The sequence below is a fragment of the Halyomorpha halys genome, unplaced genomic scaffold (assembly GCF_000696795.3).
Source record: "Halyomorpha halys isolate HHAL.00 unplaced genomic scaffold, Hhal_1.1 Scaffold170.1, whole genome shotgun sequence".
Classification (NCBI taxonomy): domain Eukaryota; kingdom Metazoa; phylum Arthropoda; class Insecta; order Hemiptera; family Pentatomidae; genus Halyomorpha; species Halyomorpha halys.
In genome coordinates this window covers 171,729-185,047 of record NW_027107231.1, presented here as the reverse complement: position 1 = coordinate 185,047, position 13,319 = coordinate 171,729, and the positions used below count along the sequence as shown (strand labels likewise).

At 30.5% G+C, this 13,319-nt stretch overlaps 1 protein-coding gene across 2 annotated transcripts in view; it reads left to right on the top strand.

Moving 5' to 3' along the window:
* Positions 1-1,443: 1,443 nt before the first annotated feature.
* sno (strawberry notch) overlaps positions 1,444-13,319 on the top strand; it is a gene marked incomplete at its 3' end in the record, with an annotated part of 54,012 nt that continues 42,136 nt past the window's right edge. The window contains 5 exon segments of one of the 2 annotated variants that reach the window (XM_067045515.1): positions 1,444-1,568; positions 2,118-2,166; positions 2,267-2,456; positions 8,571-8,725; positions 11,149-11,241. In XM_067045515.1, coding sequence (XP_066901616.1) covers positions 8,605-8,725; positions 11,149-11,241 — 214 coding nt within the window. 2 annotated transcript variants of the gene reach the window in all.

Sequence of the window (13,319 nt, the reverse complement as noted above, 5' to 3'; positions counted from 1 at the left end):
GCCACATAAGACTTCCGCCACACTTCTCAAAGACAGCAGCGGAGATCTGAGGCTTAGAACTTGATTGATAAGGAGTAGGACTAGGTAGATCCTGAGAAACAGCATTTAAAAAGGGGATTTGCATGTATTGCTGCGACTGATGCTGAGCAAGTTAAAGGCTTCTGGTCTCTTGAAAGCTGCAACATTACTGTCTATAATTTCACCAGATTCCTGACAACGGATTCTTAACTTATGTAAAGATTTCAGCAGGCTTTAGACAAGCAATTTTAGAACATTTGTGGCTTCATTAAGCAAATTACCTTCACTAATTGGATCAAATACTTGTGAAGAGTCCGAAATTTGTTAGTAACTTAAGTTTGTTTACTTCTTTTACTTCAGCAGACAATTGGCAGTTCAATAATTTGTCTTGTACCAGTGCTTCCATACTTTTGCCTCATTTTCATCATTTGGTTCGATTGAGAATCTCTCTGGTTTCAGATTGTGATCCATATTTGTCAAATAAATTGTAATAATAGAAAGACTCACCTAGAATGAGGCTTTATTTTACAAAAACAAATATAAGCAACAATTAAGATTTCTAAGATTACCGCAACATACTATGAGATAAACTCCATACAAAACACATGTGATAACCACAACACAAAACACACGAGATAACTACAATACAACAATAAATTATTAATGAATTAATAGGAATAGTTCTATAACAGTATATAATCGTGTTCTTCGTCGGTCCCCTTTAAATAAAATAATTTTCTATTGTTAGACTTTCAATTACCTCCGTGATTCTTTTTGAAAGTGTTTAAATAATGATATCCCAAATAGCAAATAGATATCCCAAAAATTTCTAAAATATCTTCCTAATAGTGGAATAAATGTTAGCTTAGGAAATCTATTGTTATTGAAAATCTCCCAGAAGCTACTAAATAAAAGATTTCTTTTTTAATTTTTATTGGTACCATGCAAAGAAAGTATTTTAAAAGTAATTAAATTTCAAATGTATCAGCAATAGTTATTTATTTACGCGAAAATTGTATTTCTGTTAAACAAAAGTTTTAGGCATCACCTGATTATTTAGGGCTGATTTCGTAGATTTTTAAAAATATTTGTTTTCTCAAAAGAATAATATTGGTATTAAGTTATGGAAAAATTTCTCAGTTTAAATGTAAAACATTCAAATTAACAAACATTTTAGCATTGAAAACGTTTTCATTTTTCAGTTACCAGTCTAACGACCGAGCGCCTCATTTGCGATTCCATATCTTTAACATTTTAAAGTTATTTATTTATCCCATATTGAATTTAGCAGGAAGCGTTTTTTAACTTTTCAAGATAGGGATTAAATTAGAAAAACCAGGTTTAATTTGTCTTCTATCGGGGTGCATAATATTCATTAACTTTGCATTGGTAACATTGATGAAAACATTCTAGCGCATGCTCGTTTCAATCCTCGCTGCCGCAGTCGAGGTTGCAGAGACCAAGCTATTGGTTAAAAAATTGTCAGGTTCCAAATTTAACTTTTCGCGATGATCAAAAAGATTTTTTTGTTCTCTTGGATAGTGAGGGGTGTAAGTGACTGAAATCATAACTTTATGTAATCTTAGTTTATATAAAATCTCTAAGGAAAAGGCTATACTTATGTCCTTGTTTTTTTTTTTCATTGTTTATTTATGAATCTGAAAAGAATCATATACTTTTATTTTCAATTTGATGTTAAAATGAATGGTGACATCCCTTTAAGGACTGCATTTAAAAACACCAGAGTGTTTTGTTTTGTTGTTTATTAGTTTGGAATTAGTATCTTTGGTTTGTGTTTATGTACTTGATTTGTTTTTTAGAACCAATGGTATTAATTACATATTAACTGTCCTATTATCCACTTTTCTTTGTTATATTTAGACTAAGGGTGGTGTCAAACATTAAGTATCAGTCAGTGAATATTAATTTTATGTTTTGTTTTTGTTATTTTTATATGCGGACTTATAACTCAGTTTATGAAGTCATTTTCTATTAATTGATTACTATTTTTACATTGCTATTTTCTCTACTTATGATATGATCTATTTTTTTTCATTATATCCTGTTTACTAGTAGTTTATTAAATTATTGTTTTTCAGGTTAATTTGAATGAGGTTTTTATTGCTGTGAACCTCAATAGGTTTTAAGGTATTTATGTTTATCCCAATACAAATTGTGCTTCACTTTGAAAGAAATTTATAGTAAATGTTGAATGCTTTATTAAAGAACGTATTGGCTTTTTTTAAAGAGCTTTAAGGATTATACTGACTCTTTGAAGAAATATAAATAATATATTGGCTCTTGTTTTGGGAAATTCATTAAAAATATTTATTAATACCTAGTTCGACGAAATTGGAAGAAAATATTATCTTTTGTTTGAAGAAATTTGAAGAAGATATTGCTTTTGTTTTGGTATTGCTGAGGAAACACGTTTACTTGTAAGTTATATCCTTTTATTATTACTTGTTTTTACTCTAATGAATGTAATTTTGTGGTATTAAGAATTGACTACTTACCGATCATCATTTCTTTGATCAAATCCTACAACTAGTTTTCACATGCTCAATAATATATATGCTTAAAACCGAATTCATTGCAAATTATTGTGTTATTCTAACTGCATAATAGATGTTATGTCCCTTGAATATTCTTTTCTGTTGAATGTCTTCCTTAAATAATTAATTATTCAACTAATTGAATTAATCACACAAGTAATTACATCCTGGTAAAATTTATTATCCGAGATAAACCTTTGGTTTTGGTAGTTTAAAATTGCTTAAAAAGTGTCAAAGGATCTTTAATGTGCTTTAATTTACCTTTTCTGCCCTTGGTCATGTTATTTTGTGTCATTTTTATTGCTGAACATTTTTAATGAGCTGTATAGGTTAGGGTAGGTTTCAATTGTCCACTTAATCGCAAAAATTGTCATTAATTGGTTTTGTTCTCTATCATGTATGAATGAATTGTTTCATTCTATATTTCTTTTGGTGTTATACTTATATTTTATCTGTATTTTACTAAACATATTTTTCTGAATTTTTCTTTTTAATTCAACATTTTATTATTAAATAATGGTGTTGAAAATTAAAACTGAGTCGTTACTTTTCTAACAACCATCTGCAAATGCAGTTTCTCCTGATGGCTCACATGCTGAACTGGAAAAAAAATTAATTTAATAGCATTACTGCCTGTAGTGTATTAGAGAACTATCCACTTCCTCCTTAATACTATTAATATAAAAATTCTACATTAGTAGCATCCTCATAAAGGTTCTAATATGTCAAGTATCATTCATTTTAGTTTTTGGTATGTATATCAATTGAAAGTAGTGATATTTCTAGAGATCTTTTGTTTTTTAATGTTTTTATTGAAGATAGGTAGTATTTTGAACAAAATAAGTGAGTTGTATTGAAAAAAAAAATTATGGTTCACTAAACCTCCATTGGGAAGTGCACTATGGATCCTAACATGTTCGGTTGCAATTAATTTAAGAGATTGAAATTTTGGCTTAGACCTAAAGGAAACAACGAACTGAGCTTTTATCATAAAAATGTCTGTGTTTTTGGTTATAAATAATATTTAGGCGACAGTTGGGCTTCATTCATTTCACAAATTATATAAAATATAAATATCATTGAATTAGAGGAAGAATCATAAGTATACTAGTATTGTAGGTTAATAAAAAAAAAAAAATTTAGGAAATCACACAAAACTCGGGCACAACTCATCTTGTAGATTAAAACCTCCCTGTTTAATGTAAATAGTGCACTGAGGAATTCTAGCCCTATCATTGAGTGAGGGTGGTGGATAAGAAAGCTGCTAGAACCCTTACACTTTTTTGGGTAATCCTGTCCTTGGATACACAAAGAATCTATGTACTTTATCTCACACATTAGTTTCACCTGACCGAGGGTTAAAATTGTTATTAAGAAGTGTGTTACTAAAAGTTTCTAGAAAATATTGAAGGACATTCTTTGTACTTTATACTGTTTCTAAGATAGAGATTATTGTGTATGGGGTTCTGAAGGACTTGTTGAGCACTATTGGGTTAGTGAAAAAGAGCTGGATTTGTCTGTTCAGTATTCATATTTAACTGTGTTTTAAGGTTAAAATGTGGGAAGGATATGAAATCTCCTCCAGTTTAATTCATAAAAACTCCAAAACGACATGTGGCGAGTTTCCCAAAACTACTGTGAGCAGCACTTTTTGTTGTTGGTTGTTTCGAAAATATTAAATTTTAGAGCTTGATGTCCACATCAAAATCTTCCATCATCTCAATTTTAAAACCACCTTCATTTTGAATTGATTTTATTAAAGTTGTAGCAAAAATTAAAAAAATTGAATTGAGATTTGTCACTTATTCATTTTCTTTTGACACCTGATTTGTCAAAATCAGTCTCTCCAGACTCAAAACTTTTCAAAATTAGAAAAGGGATCTATTACATGGATTCAATATATAGCGATTGTTGATTCTAGATAAGACCAAGAATTAATAATATTAATGGTCCTAATGAGGCCCTTTTAAAATATTTTAGCCTAGCTTTAAATAATTTATCTGAATTTAAAAATAAATAACTTTAAATTAGATGGACTAAAAAAGAAATCACTTGTCAGAGGCTATTGCACTTCTGCTCTAACTACTCAGATTCCCAAATAATCAATATTGCAAAAAAATCTTGTACAGTAATATTAAAACCAATAATTGAGTGTGATATAAATATTCACTGTAATTTAAAAATTATGTTGTGATGTCCAAATCACACAACTTGCACTTATTCCTCTACTTCGAGTTGAAATTAATCCTTACTCGTTTCATAACAGATATTCCTATATTATTCACTGTAGTAATACCTTCTCGTACTAATTTTCCTAATGAGCCTTTCAGTTGACAGATTGACTAACTTTAATTTCACCTGTTTTCAGTAAAGTACTTTTAATATTTACATTTGAAAAATTTTTACATTTTTATTTTGCAAATGTAAGGTAAAAATATAATAGTTTACTATAATTTATATTGTGCTCTTAACCATTGATTCACTGCTAAATTGTGATAGAATCAATATTGAATATACTAAGAATGATTTTATGAAGCTAGTCATCCTGTCAGCAACTGAAAGGCTCATATATAGAGTAAATGAAATTAAAAAACTAACTGTATAATCATTATGTTGACAAGAAAAGATTTACGAGACTGGCAAAACAGAAAAATATACTGCACATGCTCCTGCCAGTTTACAGACAAACTTTTGTTAAAATTGACCTTTTATTTATTTGTTTTATACCTTTTATTTAATTACCTCCCACTAATTTATGTGTTTATTATTATTTTTTCTAAATTTGTTGGCTTCCCAACAGTATACAATATGTTCATATTATTACACTTATTTCTGGAATTGAGTTTTCAATTTGGAAAAATATTTTTCCTCTCTTTAAATTGATTATCATATCCTTTCATAGTTTATATTTGTCCATTTTTCATTTTGAGTAAAATTGTGAGATAGTTAATTATTTCAAATAATCAAAATTTATAGTACTTTATTAGAAGATTTTTTTAAAAATCTGCATTCTGTTCAAGTTCAGTGAGGCTTTCAATGAGGATATGGCCTATGTGGTATTGAGGCCCACTTAATTTTACATTGTTTTCCTGAGTTTAATCAAAATGATTTTGAGAAAATCCTGAAACAATGTAAAATCGATTCTCCATAGTGGTATTTCTGGTTGCATGATTTATACAAAGCAGTTGCTGTAACATCTCAGGCATACACCTGCCCTAAATGGGTAATTTCAGTTTTGTACGACTTTTCATTTTTGAGCTAAGTTGTTTGCATGAACTCACTCCATTTTGTGATACTTGGTTATTTGAACTCAAGGGACCTTAAAACGTGTGTTTCAAAATATGGAGCAATAATAGAAACTAGTAACCTCCAACCATTTCTCCATCCGATTTAGGGTCAATTCATTGTATTTTTCCTTGAAAATTTTCACTCCTTTTGGAACTTCTAAAGAGGTTCTTTTTAACAGATGAAATTAACAAATCTATCTCCAGGAATTCACACTGAATAGCTTCAGAAACATAAGGAACATATTGACAAACCATTCAAAATGAAGAATTCTAGGATGAAATAATTTTAGAGACCTTCCTGTTAAGAAGCATATAAGGATGTTGGGAATGCCATCTGATAAAAAAAAAAATTTCTTGGAGCACACCATTTGATGGTAGAAGATTCATAGTCTTAAAAAAAAACTGTGCTAGGGAATGATTGTGTTTTTCCAACACGTGGAGCTTTAGAAGAAATGGTTTTGAAGGAGATCTGAAAAGTGAATACAATTATGATATCGACAATCATCAGACTTCAATTTCAGCTGTTTTGTCTACTGAAACTCATGTTTTACCTTGTGTTAAGTAATTTAGAATTAATTAAAATGTTAAATTATGACCCTGTAAATTAAATTAAATTTCTTCTGACATACCGATTAACACTATATTAGAAATTGTGATCCTCTGAGTAAAACTGAAAGGGGAGGAAATTTGGAACTGAATAATGTGTTTTTAATTTAATTATAATAAAATTAAAGGGGGTATCTATCTAGTTAGATTTGGGTTCTTGTAAATAATAATAATAATAATAATAGTAAGGAAAGTACAACTAATTATAGTGAATTTTAGAAATGTCTAGCTGGTTGCATTTGGCCGACAGGGTACAGGGGAATATCATCTGATAATTTCAAGAAACTTTTTTTTTTCTCTTACCTATTCTTATTCAAGATCTGATATTAATAAAAATATGGAATAAAATATCTTGAAATTTGGGAATCTTGTAAATTGTAAGATTGATCCTAAATGTGCCAAAACATAGAAATTGAGTTAGTACACAATGATAACTTACTCAGTTAAAAATATGTATTTACAGAGAACTCCTAGTTCTAGTTATCATCTTCTTACATGCTATTGTCTTTTTTAAATTATAATAGTTACTTTTCAGTTTGATTAATTATAGCCACCTTTACATTACCTACTCCAGTCTTCTCCTTATCTCTGGCATTACTTTATAAACGTTCTTTGACTAAAATATTTTATAAAAGTTTTTAAAAAAATGCTCAAAGACCTCAAAACACTACTAGAATCCTAATATTTGGTCACCCGGTCTGTATATCCTGATAATTCACATGAATTTACTAGCTCCTTGAAAATCTCTTTTTAATTTGTTTAAAGTAATGCAATCCAGTCTCCTTGATAATTTTTATTTATTTTTTCTTTCAAAAAATGTGAATGCCTTATAATTTGAGTTTTCAAATAAAAATCTGCTGAACTCATAATGCTTTTAAAAGAGGAAGTTTCTACTAATTTCACCATTATATTGCATTTCTAGTTTTACAATCAAGGAATAGTTTTTTTCATATATTTTTATATTTGAACAGTTTTATTCTGTCAATTCTGATTCACCCAGATGGGATTTGAACCCACCACCTTCTGAATTAAGTGCTCTGGGACCCACATTCCAGCCCGCTCAGCTATCAGGTCCCCTTATGTTACCTGCCTTATATTGATTGTTAGTTCCGACTAGTGCTTTACTTAATAACCTTTCTAAATAATGTAAACGGTTGCAATTTTCTTAGTTGTTTCTGAGCTCTCAATGTTTTTCTATTATTGATGTGGATTTAAACCCATATTAATTGGCCACTTTGAGTCCCTGGTACGTTCCAGTTTTGGCCAGGTAATTTGAGATAATGGTAATTTAAAAGGGAAATATTAACAGAAATGTGTAATAACGCTGATTTATAATATATGAATTCTGTAAGTACTGCTTTTATTATTGTGCTTTTGAAAAGATAGAAAAAGATAATTATATGTAAAAGTTACTTATTTACTAGTTTATTAAAAAAAAAATTGTCATTTAAATTTGTTTTTCAACATGTACAGAATTTCTAAATGCAAAATTTCCCTATTTTTTCATAAGTTATGTTTAATCTCATCCAACTTGTTATGTGAAAGATCTTTGTCAAAGAACTTTTAACAGGGGTTCTACTGTACTTTGTAGATGACCTGGTGCAAACTTTTTCTTTACAATCATTTCTTTCTTAAATGATGATGTCCCAGAGTAAAGTTTTACTCTGTTATTTAGGAAATTCCTGTAAACTTTTTAGGAAAATCGTCTATAGTTTTTTTACTCTTTTTGTTTATTAATTTATTGATACATTAAATTCTCTTGAATTTTCATATTGGTTTTTTAAAAAGTACTTTAAGCTGCTGTTCTGAAACAAAGTTAGTAAATGGGTTCTTTCTGGATGTTGTAAATTCAAGTTTTACTGCTGTTATTATTTTTGAATTTGGACGTTTAGATGAACAAATTATTGAACTTATAATTGGTTTGGAAATTGAAAAATTAGCTTTAATTGGTTGAAGTTTATTTTAAGATCTCGTCATTTCTTTGTGTGTAGTTTAAATAAAGCCTTCATGAAAACCAGATATTATTTGTATTTACCCTTTTAAAATAAAATTAATTCATAACAATTGTTACTATATTTAACATAAGTTTTGTTTTATGTTTTAGGTATTTTTATACTTGAACATTTTGTCATAATCCAATGAATGTCTCATCAATGAAAACCATGAAATTTGCTAAGCAAGAAGTCAGTGACAGAGACAGTAAGTCATCTGAGAGTGATTTTGATGAAGATGATGATCCAGACAAAATTGAAGTACCAGGTATTGATGATGAACGCTTGTTAAATGGCTGTTATAATCTAGTTATAGTTGTTTTATCTGCAGACTCTCCCTATGGTGGTACAAATTGTATATCATTAAGCTAGGCTTTTAGTTTGTTATTGAACTTTTTCAAAAAGTTTCAGTTTAACTGTTTAACAAGAACTTTTACAAATAAGTTATAACATAGAAGATCAACAAGAACTTATATCAAAAGAACCTTTTTTATAAACCGTTCCTTAAAAACTTATATCAAAAGAACATTTTGATTAAAGTTTTGTTAATTTAAGTTCCCACCTAACTGTTTTATATAAGTTCTGAATAGAAGTTCCTACTAGAACATGTTAAATATAAGTTCTTACTTATAAGTTTTCAAATGCTAATGTGGCAGAGCTTTAGATAGATTTTTGGAGGCAAAATCTCGGAAGAATGCAGTTTTGTTAAAAAACAAAACAAATTAATTTGTATAACCTAATTAGGTGTGCACACATACAAACAAGTACAATATCCATTAAGTATAATTTTTATTATAAAAGTTATATCTAGATTTAGTATGCTGTTTATTTAGCAATCCAATACAGTTGGGCAGCTCAACTTTTTTTTAATAAAGTTTTCCTCTCTATATATATATGTCCTTGCCATAATGTTCTTGAATGAGCTTACAATTTAAAAGTTCTCAAGTAATATTTCACAATAAAGTTTCTGGCAAGAACTTAATATTTAAGGTTTAAAAAAAACTATTTAAAAAAAAATTCCCTATAAAAAGTGTAAGTTAAAACAAGAACTTTTTCAAAATAAAAATGTGCGGTTATTTTCGAACCCGACATTAAACATTTGTTCTGCCAGCTTTTGAATGTTTTTTAAAGGTTATTACAAATTTTAAAGCCTTAGTTGAGTGTTTTGTTATTGCTTTGTACTACATGAACTCATTTTGACCATCTTGTAAAAAAGTAAAATTTTGTATCTTCAAAAAAATGCTGATAGTAATAAGTGTAAATTATCTGTTATTGAATGATTTTATGAGTATTACAAACAATATTAAGGACATACTAACTTGAATAGCAGATAGATTTGACTCAATCCATACCTGAGGTTTAAACTTTTTTTTTTTAATCAGTATTTTATTTTACCAGTTTTTTAGTTTAGATATTTGGAAGTACAGTATCTGAAGCCTTTGAACAAGTCTGAGATAAGGAGATGGATTCTCACCAATGCTGTTCAACTTAGCTCTAGAAAAAGTGATTAGAAGAACATGGTGGGGTGCACATCGGAATGAAACATGTGGTCCTGGCGTACGCGGACGATATTGCAGTCTTATGAAGTTGCCAAGATGACATGGAAATACTCACAAAGACTATTAAGAGAAGCCGAGGAAATCAGCTTGCAATTGAATGAAGATAAAACAAAATAAATAATTGTAAGCCAAAAAATCCACCATAATTACATGGTCTGCGTGGTTGGTAAATTGTTTCCAAAAGTTGACAGTTTCAAATACCTCGGCTCCACAATAACATTACTAAATGATCAACGGACTGAGATAGACCAGCGTATAACAAGCGCAAACAGAGCCTTCTTATGTCTATCAAGAATCCAAAAAGTCTCTAAAAATCTGAAACTAAGGGTGTAAAATGCCATTGGGCCAGCTCTGATATACATCAGTAAAACCTGGGCTCTGGGGGCTGGGACAGATACCCTAAAAAGCAGAATTTTGAACGGAACAATTACAGAAGTGATCTGGGATCAGAGCCTTAACACATGCAGGAAAACTAATGGTGAACGAGACTGGTCAGTCAATATCTCATGATATGAAAGCTAGGCGGTTAAGATGGGTAAGCAATCTATCAGGATGTATCTACATAACAATGAATGGCATTATAGTCGGCAAAAACCACATAGGAGGTCAAAAATAAGATCGATAGACAGAATCAACAACAATGTAAAAGAGCTGCATGCAGCAAACTGTAAAGCAGTAGCTCAAGATGGGCAGGCATTGAGAAGGCTGGTTCAGGCGGCCAAAGATCTACAAGGTCTGTGTCTTTCGACTAGCATCTCCCACTTCTATGTCATTTTTAGGGTTTGTTCCCTCGCAGTTTATTATCTGTTCAGGACCCAGCCGATGCCTACTGTCTTTGGCTCCATGCCAGTACTGGTAGCACTGCTACCAGCCACCGGGGATATTTATCGACCTCCCAGTCTAGATCCTCCGGATTCACCGTCACAGTCACCTTGGGCAGGATGTGGTTCTTATTATAATTTTTTTTGTTAATATCTGTTCAATTAATTGCTGTTTTATATACTGATGATTTTGACATTTTGAACACTATTTGTGTTATTCTCCAATTCTTTACTTTTAATATGTCATGACAATGAATAATACAATAAAAAAATATAAAGCAAAAGGAATAAATATATTTTTTTAATTTAAGGTGGAGGAAAGGATCTGGCTACTGCATTTGCTATTACTCCTCAGGCTGAAAGTAAGCAGCTCAAAGATGGATCTACTAACAATCTAAAATCAAGTTAGTTTTATTTAATTTTTTAATATTTTTCCACGACATATTGGGTTGTAAAATAAGTTTGTAGTGTTTTTACTGGTGCTTTCAATAAAAACTTCAGATTCTTGTAAAAAAATTTATTAGTTATATATGACCCATTTTGATCTATTACATGTTGCCATCTTTCAAGTAATTTTTTAATTCCGTCCCCTCAGAACTTCTCAAATTTCTGCGTAATGAACTCCTCTATTTGCGTTTTGCAGTCCTCGAGCGAATTAAAGTGTTTCCCTTTAAGAGAGTTTTGAAGGGCCCATATAAGTGAAAATCTGTTGGGGCAAGGTCTGGTGAATAGGGTGGGAGGGGTATCACATCCCAGCCAAACTCCAATAATTTCCCCCGGGTCTGCAAAGACACATGATGGCGTTATCGTGTTGGAGAACTATGCCTTTGCGATTAGCCAATGCTGGATGCTTTTGCTCAACCACTGCCTTTAATTGTTCTAACTGGGCACATTATACTGCAGAATTAATGGTCTGGTTGGGCAAAAGGAGCTCAAAATAAAGGACACCTTTTCAATCCCACCAAATGCAGAGCATAACCTTTTTTGGACGTAATCTTGCTTTTGGAGTCATTAACGGTGGGTCACTTCGTTTTCCCCAGGACTTTTTCCTCACAATATTATTGTACTGGACCCACTTTTCATCCCCAGTTAGTAACCTCTTTAAAATGGATCATTAACATTGTTTTTCAGTAGGGAATCGCTAATGGATACGGTCCAATAAATTCTTTTCTGTCAAATTGTGAGGAACCCATATATCACTTTAAGAAACATATCCCACAGCCCCCAAATGATTTGAGACACTTGCACGAGATATGTTAAGCATTTCTTCGATATTCCATGTCATAGAGAGAGGGTTGTCTGTGACTAATGCTTGAATTTGGTCATCATCAACAGTTGAAGGACGACCCAAGTGCTTTGCGTCTTCCAAGTCAAAATTTCCGGTTCTGAACCGAGCAAACCACTTATGGATGGTGCTTTCTCTTAATGCATCATCACCATACACACTGCAAATTTTGTTAACCTGTGCAGCAGATTTTCTTTTTCGGAAATAAAAAAAATCATTAAATGACAAAAATGATTTTTTTTCTCTTCCATTTTGAGCAAACAAAATCTTAAAGATAAGGAATCTCGGTTGAAACTGATACATAAAAGCACCTTAACTAATCTTTTTTTAGAATATGTAAACATTATTTACCAAGGAAACATGATTTTATAAACACAGAGAGGATTAAATTGTAATATTGATAAAACTAATGCTTATACAGAGAAGTTGGTCGGGTGCATGATTAGTGAAGAGAACACAGATTATAAGAACCACTCATATTCCATTCATATCAATGTTTCGGCCTAAATTGTTGGTCGTCATCTGGGCTATGTTAAAAAAAAAAAAATAGCAACTATTACGATTTATAACCAAGCAGGAAGGATTTCTAAAACAATGGTTCCCAAACTGGGTACCCCAAGCACATACCAGGTATGCCACTTTCATCACAAAAAAAACAAAACATAATTATAATATCAAATATACAGTGTATTCCAGCTTTAACTTTTCTCTGTTTTTTCTTTTCCTTCATATTCAACTTCTTAAGAATCATTGTGCTGACATTTTTTGTTTTTGCTCAACAATGGTGTCGTGATGAAAAAGGTTTAGGAACCTTTGTTTTAAAATATAGATGATAGAAATATTAATAAAGCCATGTAAATTCTGAAGTTCAGAAGTTTTCACTTTTACCTATTTCCAAACTCCAAGAAAGTTGCCTGTCATGTATTAATAAACAGGATAAAATATAAATAAATTCTTTTTTTTGGATTTTGTTGTCATTCATAATGGTTGTTATGTTGTTTTTTTGTATTTTTTTTTTTTTTTTTACCTAGCCCTGATGAAGGCCTACAATTTAGGTTGAAACATTGGCAAAAATGAAGTTTGTTTGTATTCTCTGTATCATCTTCTCCTTGTATTGAATATATATTGTGTTAATGTTATCTAATTATTCTTGTAAAATAACCATAGAATATTTTATAAGAATATTATATTATTTTA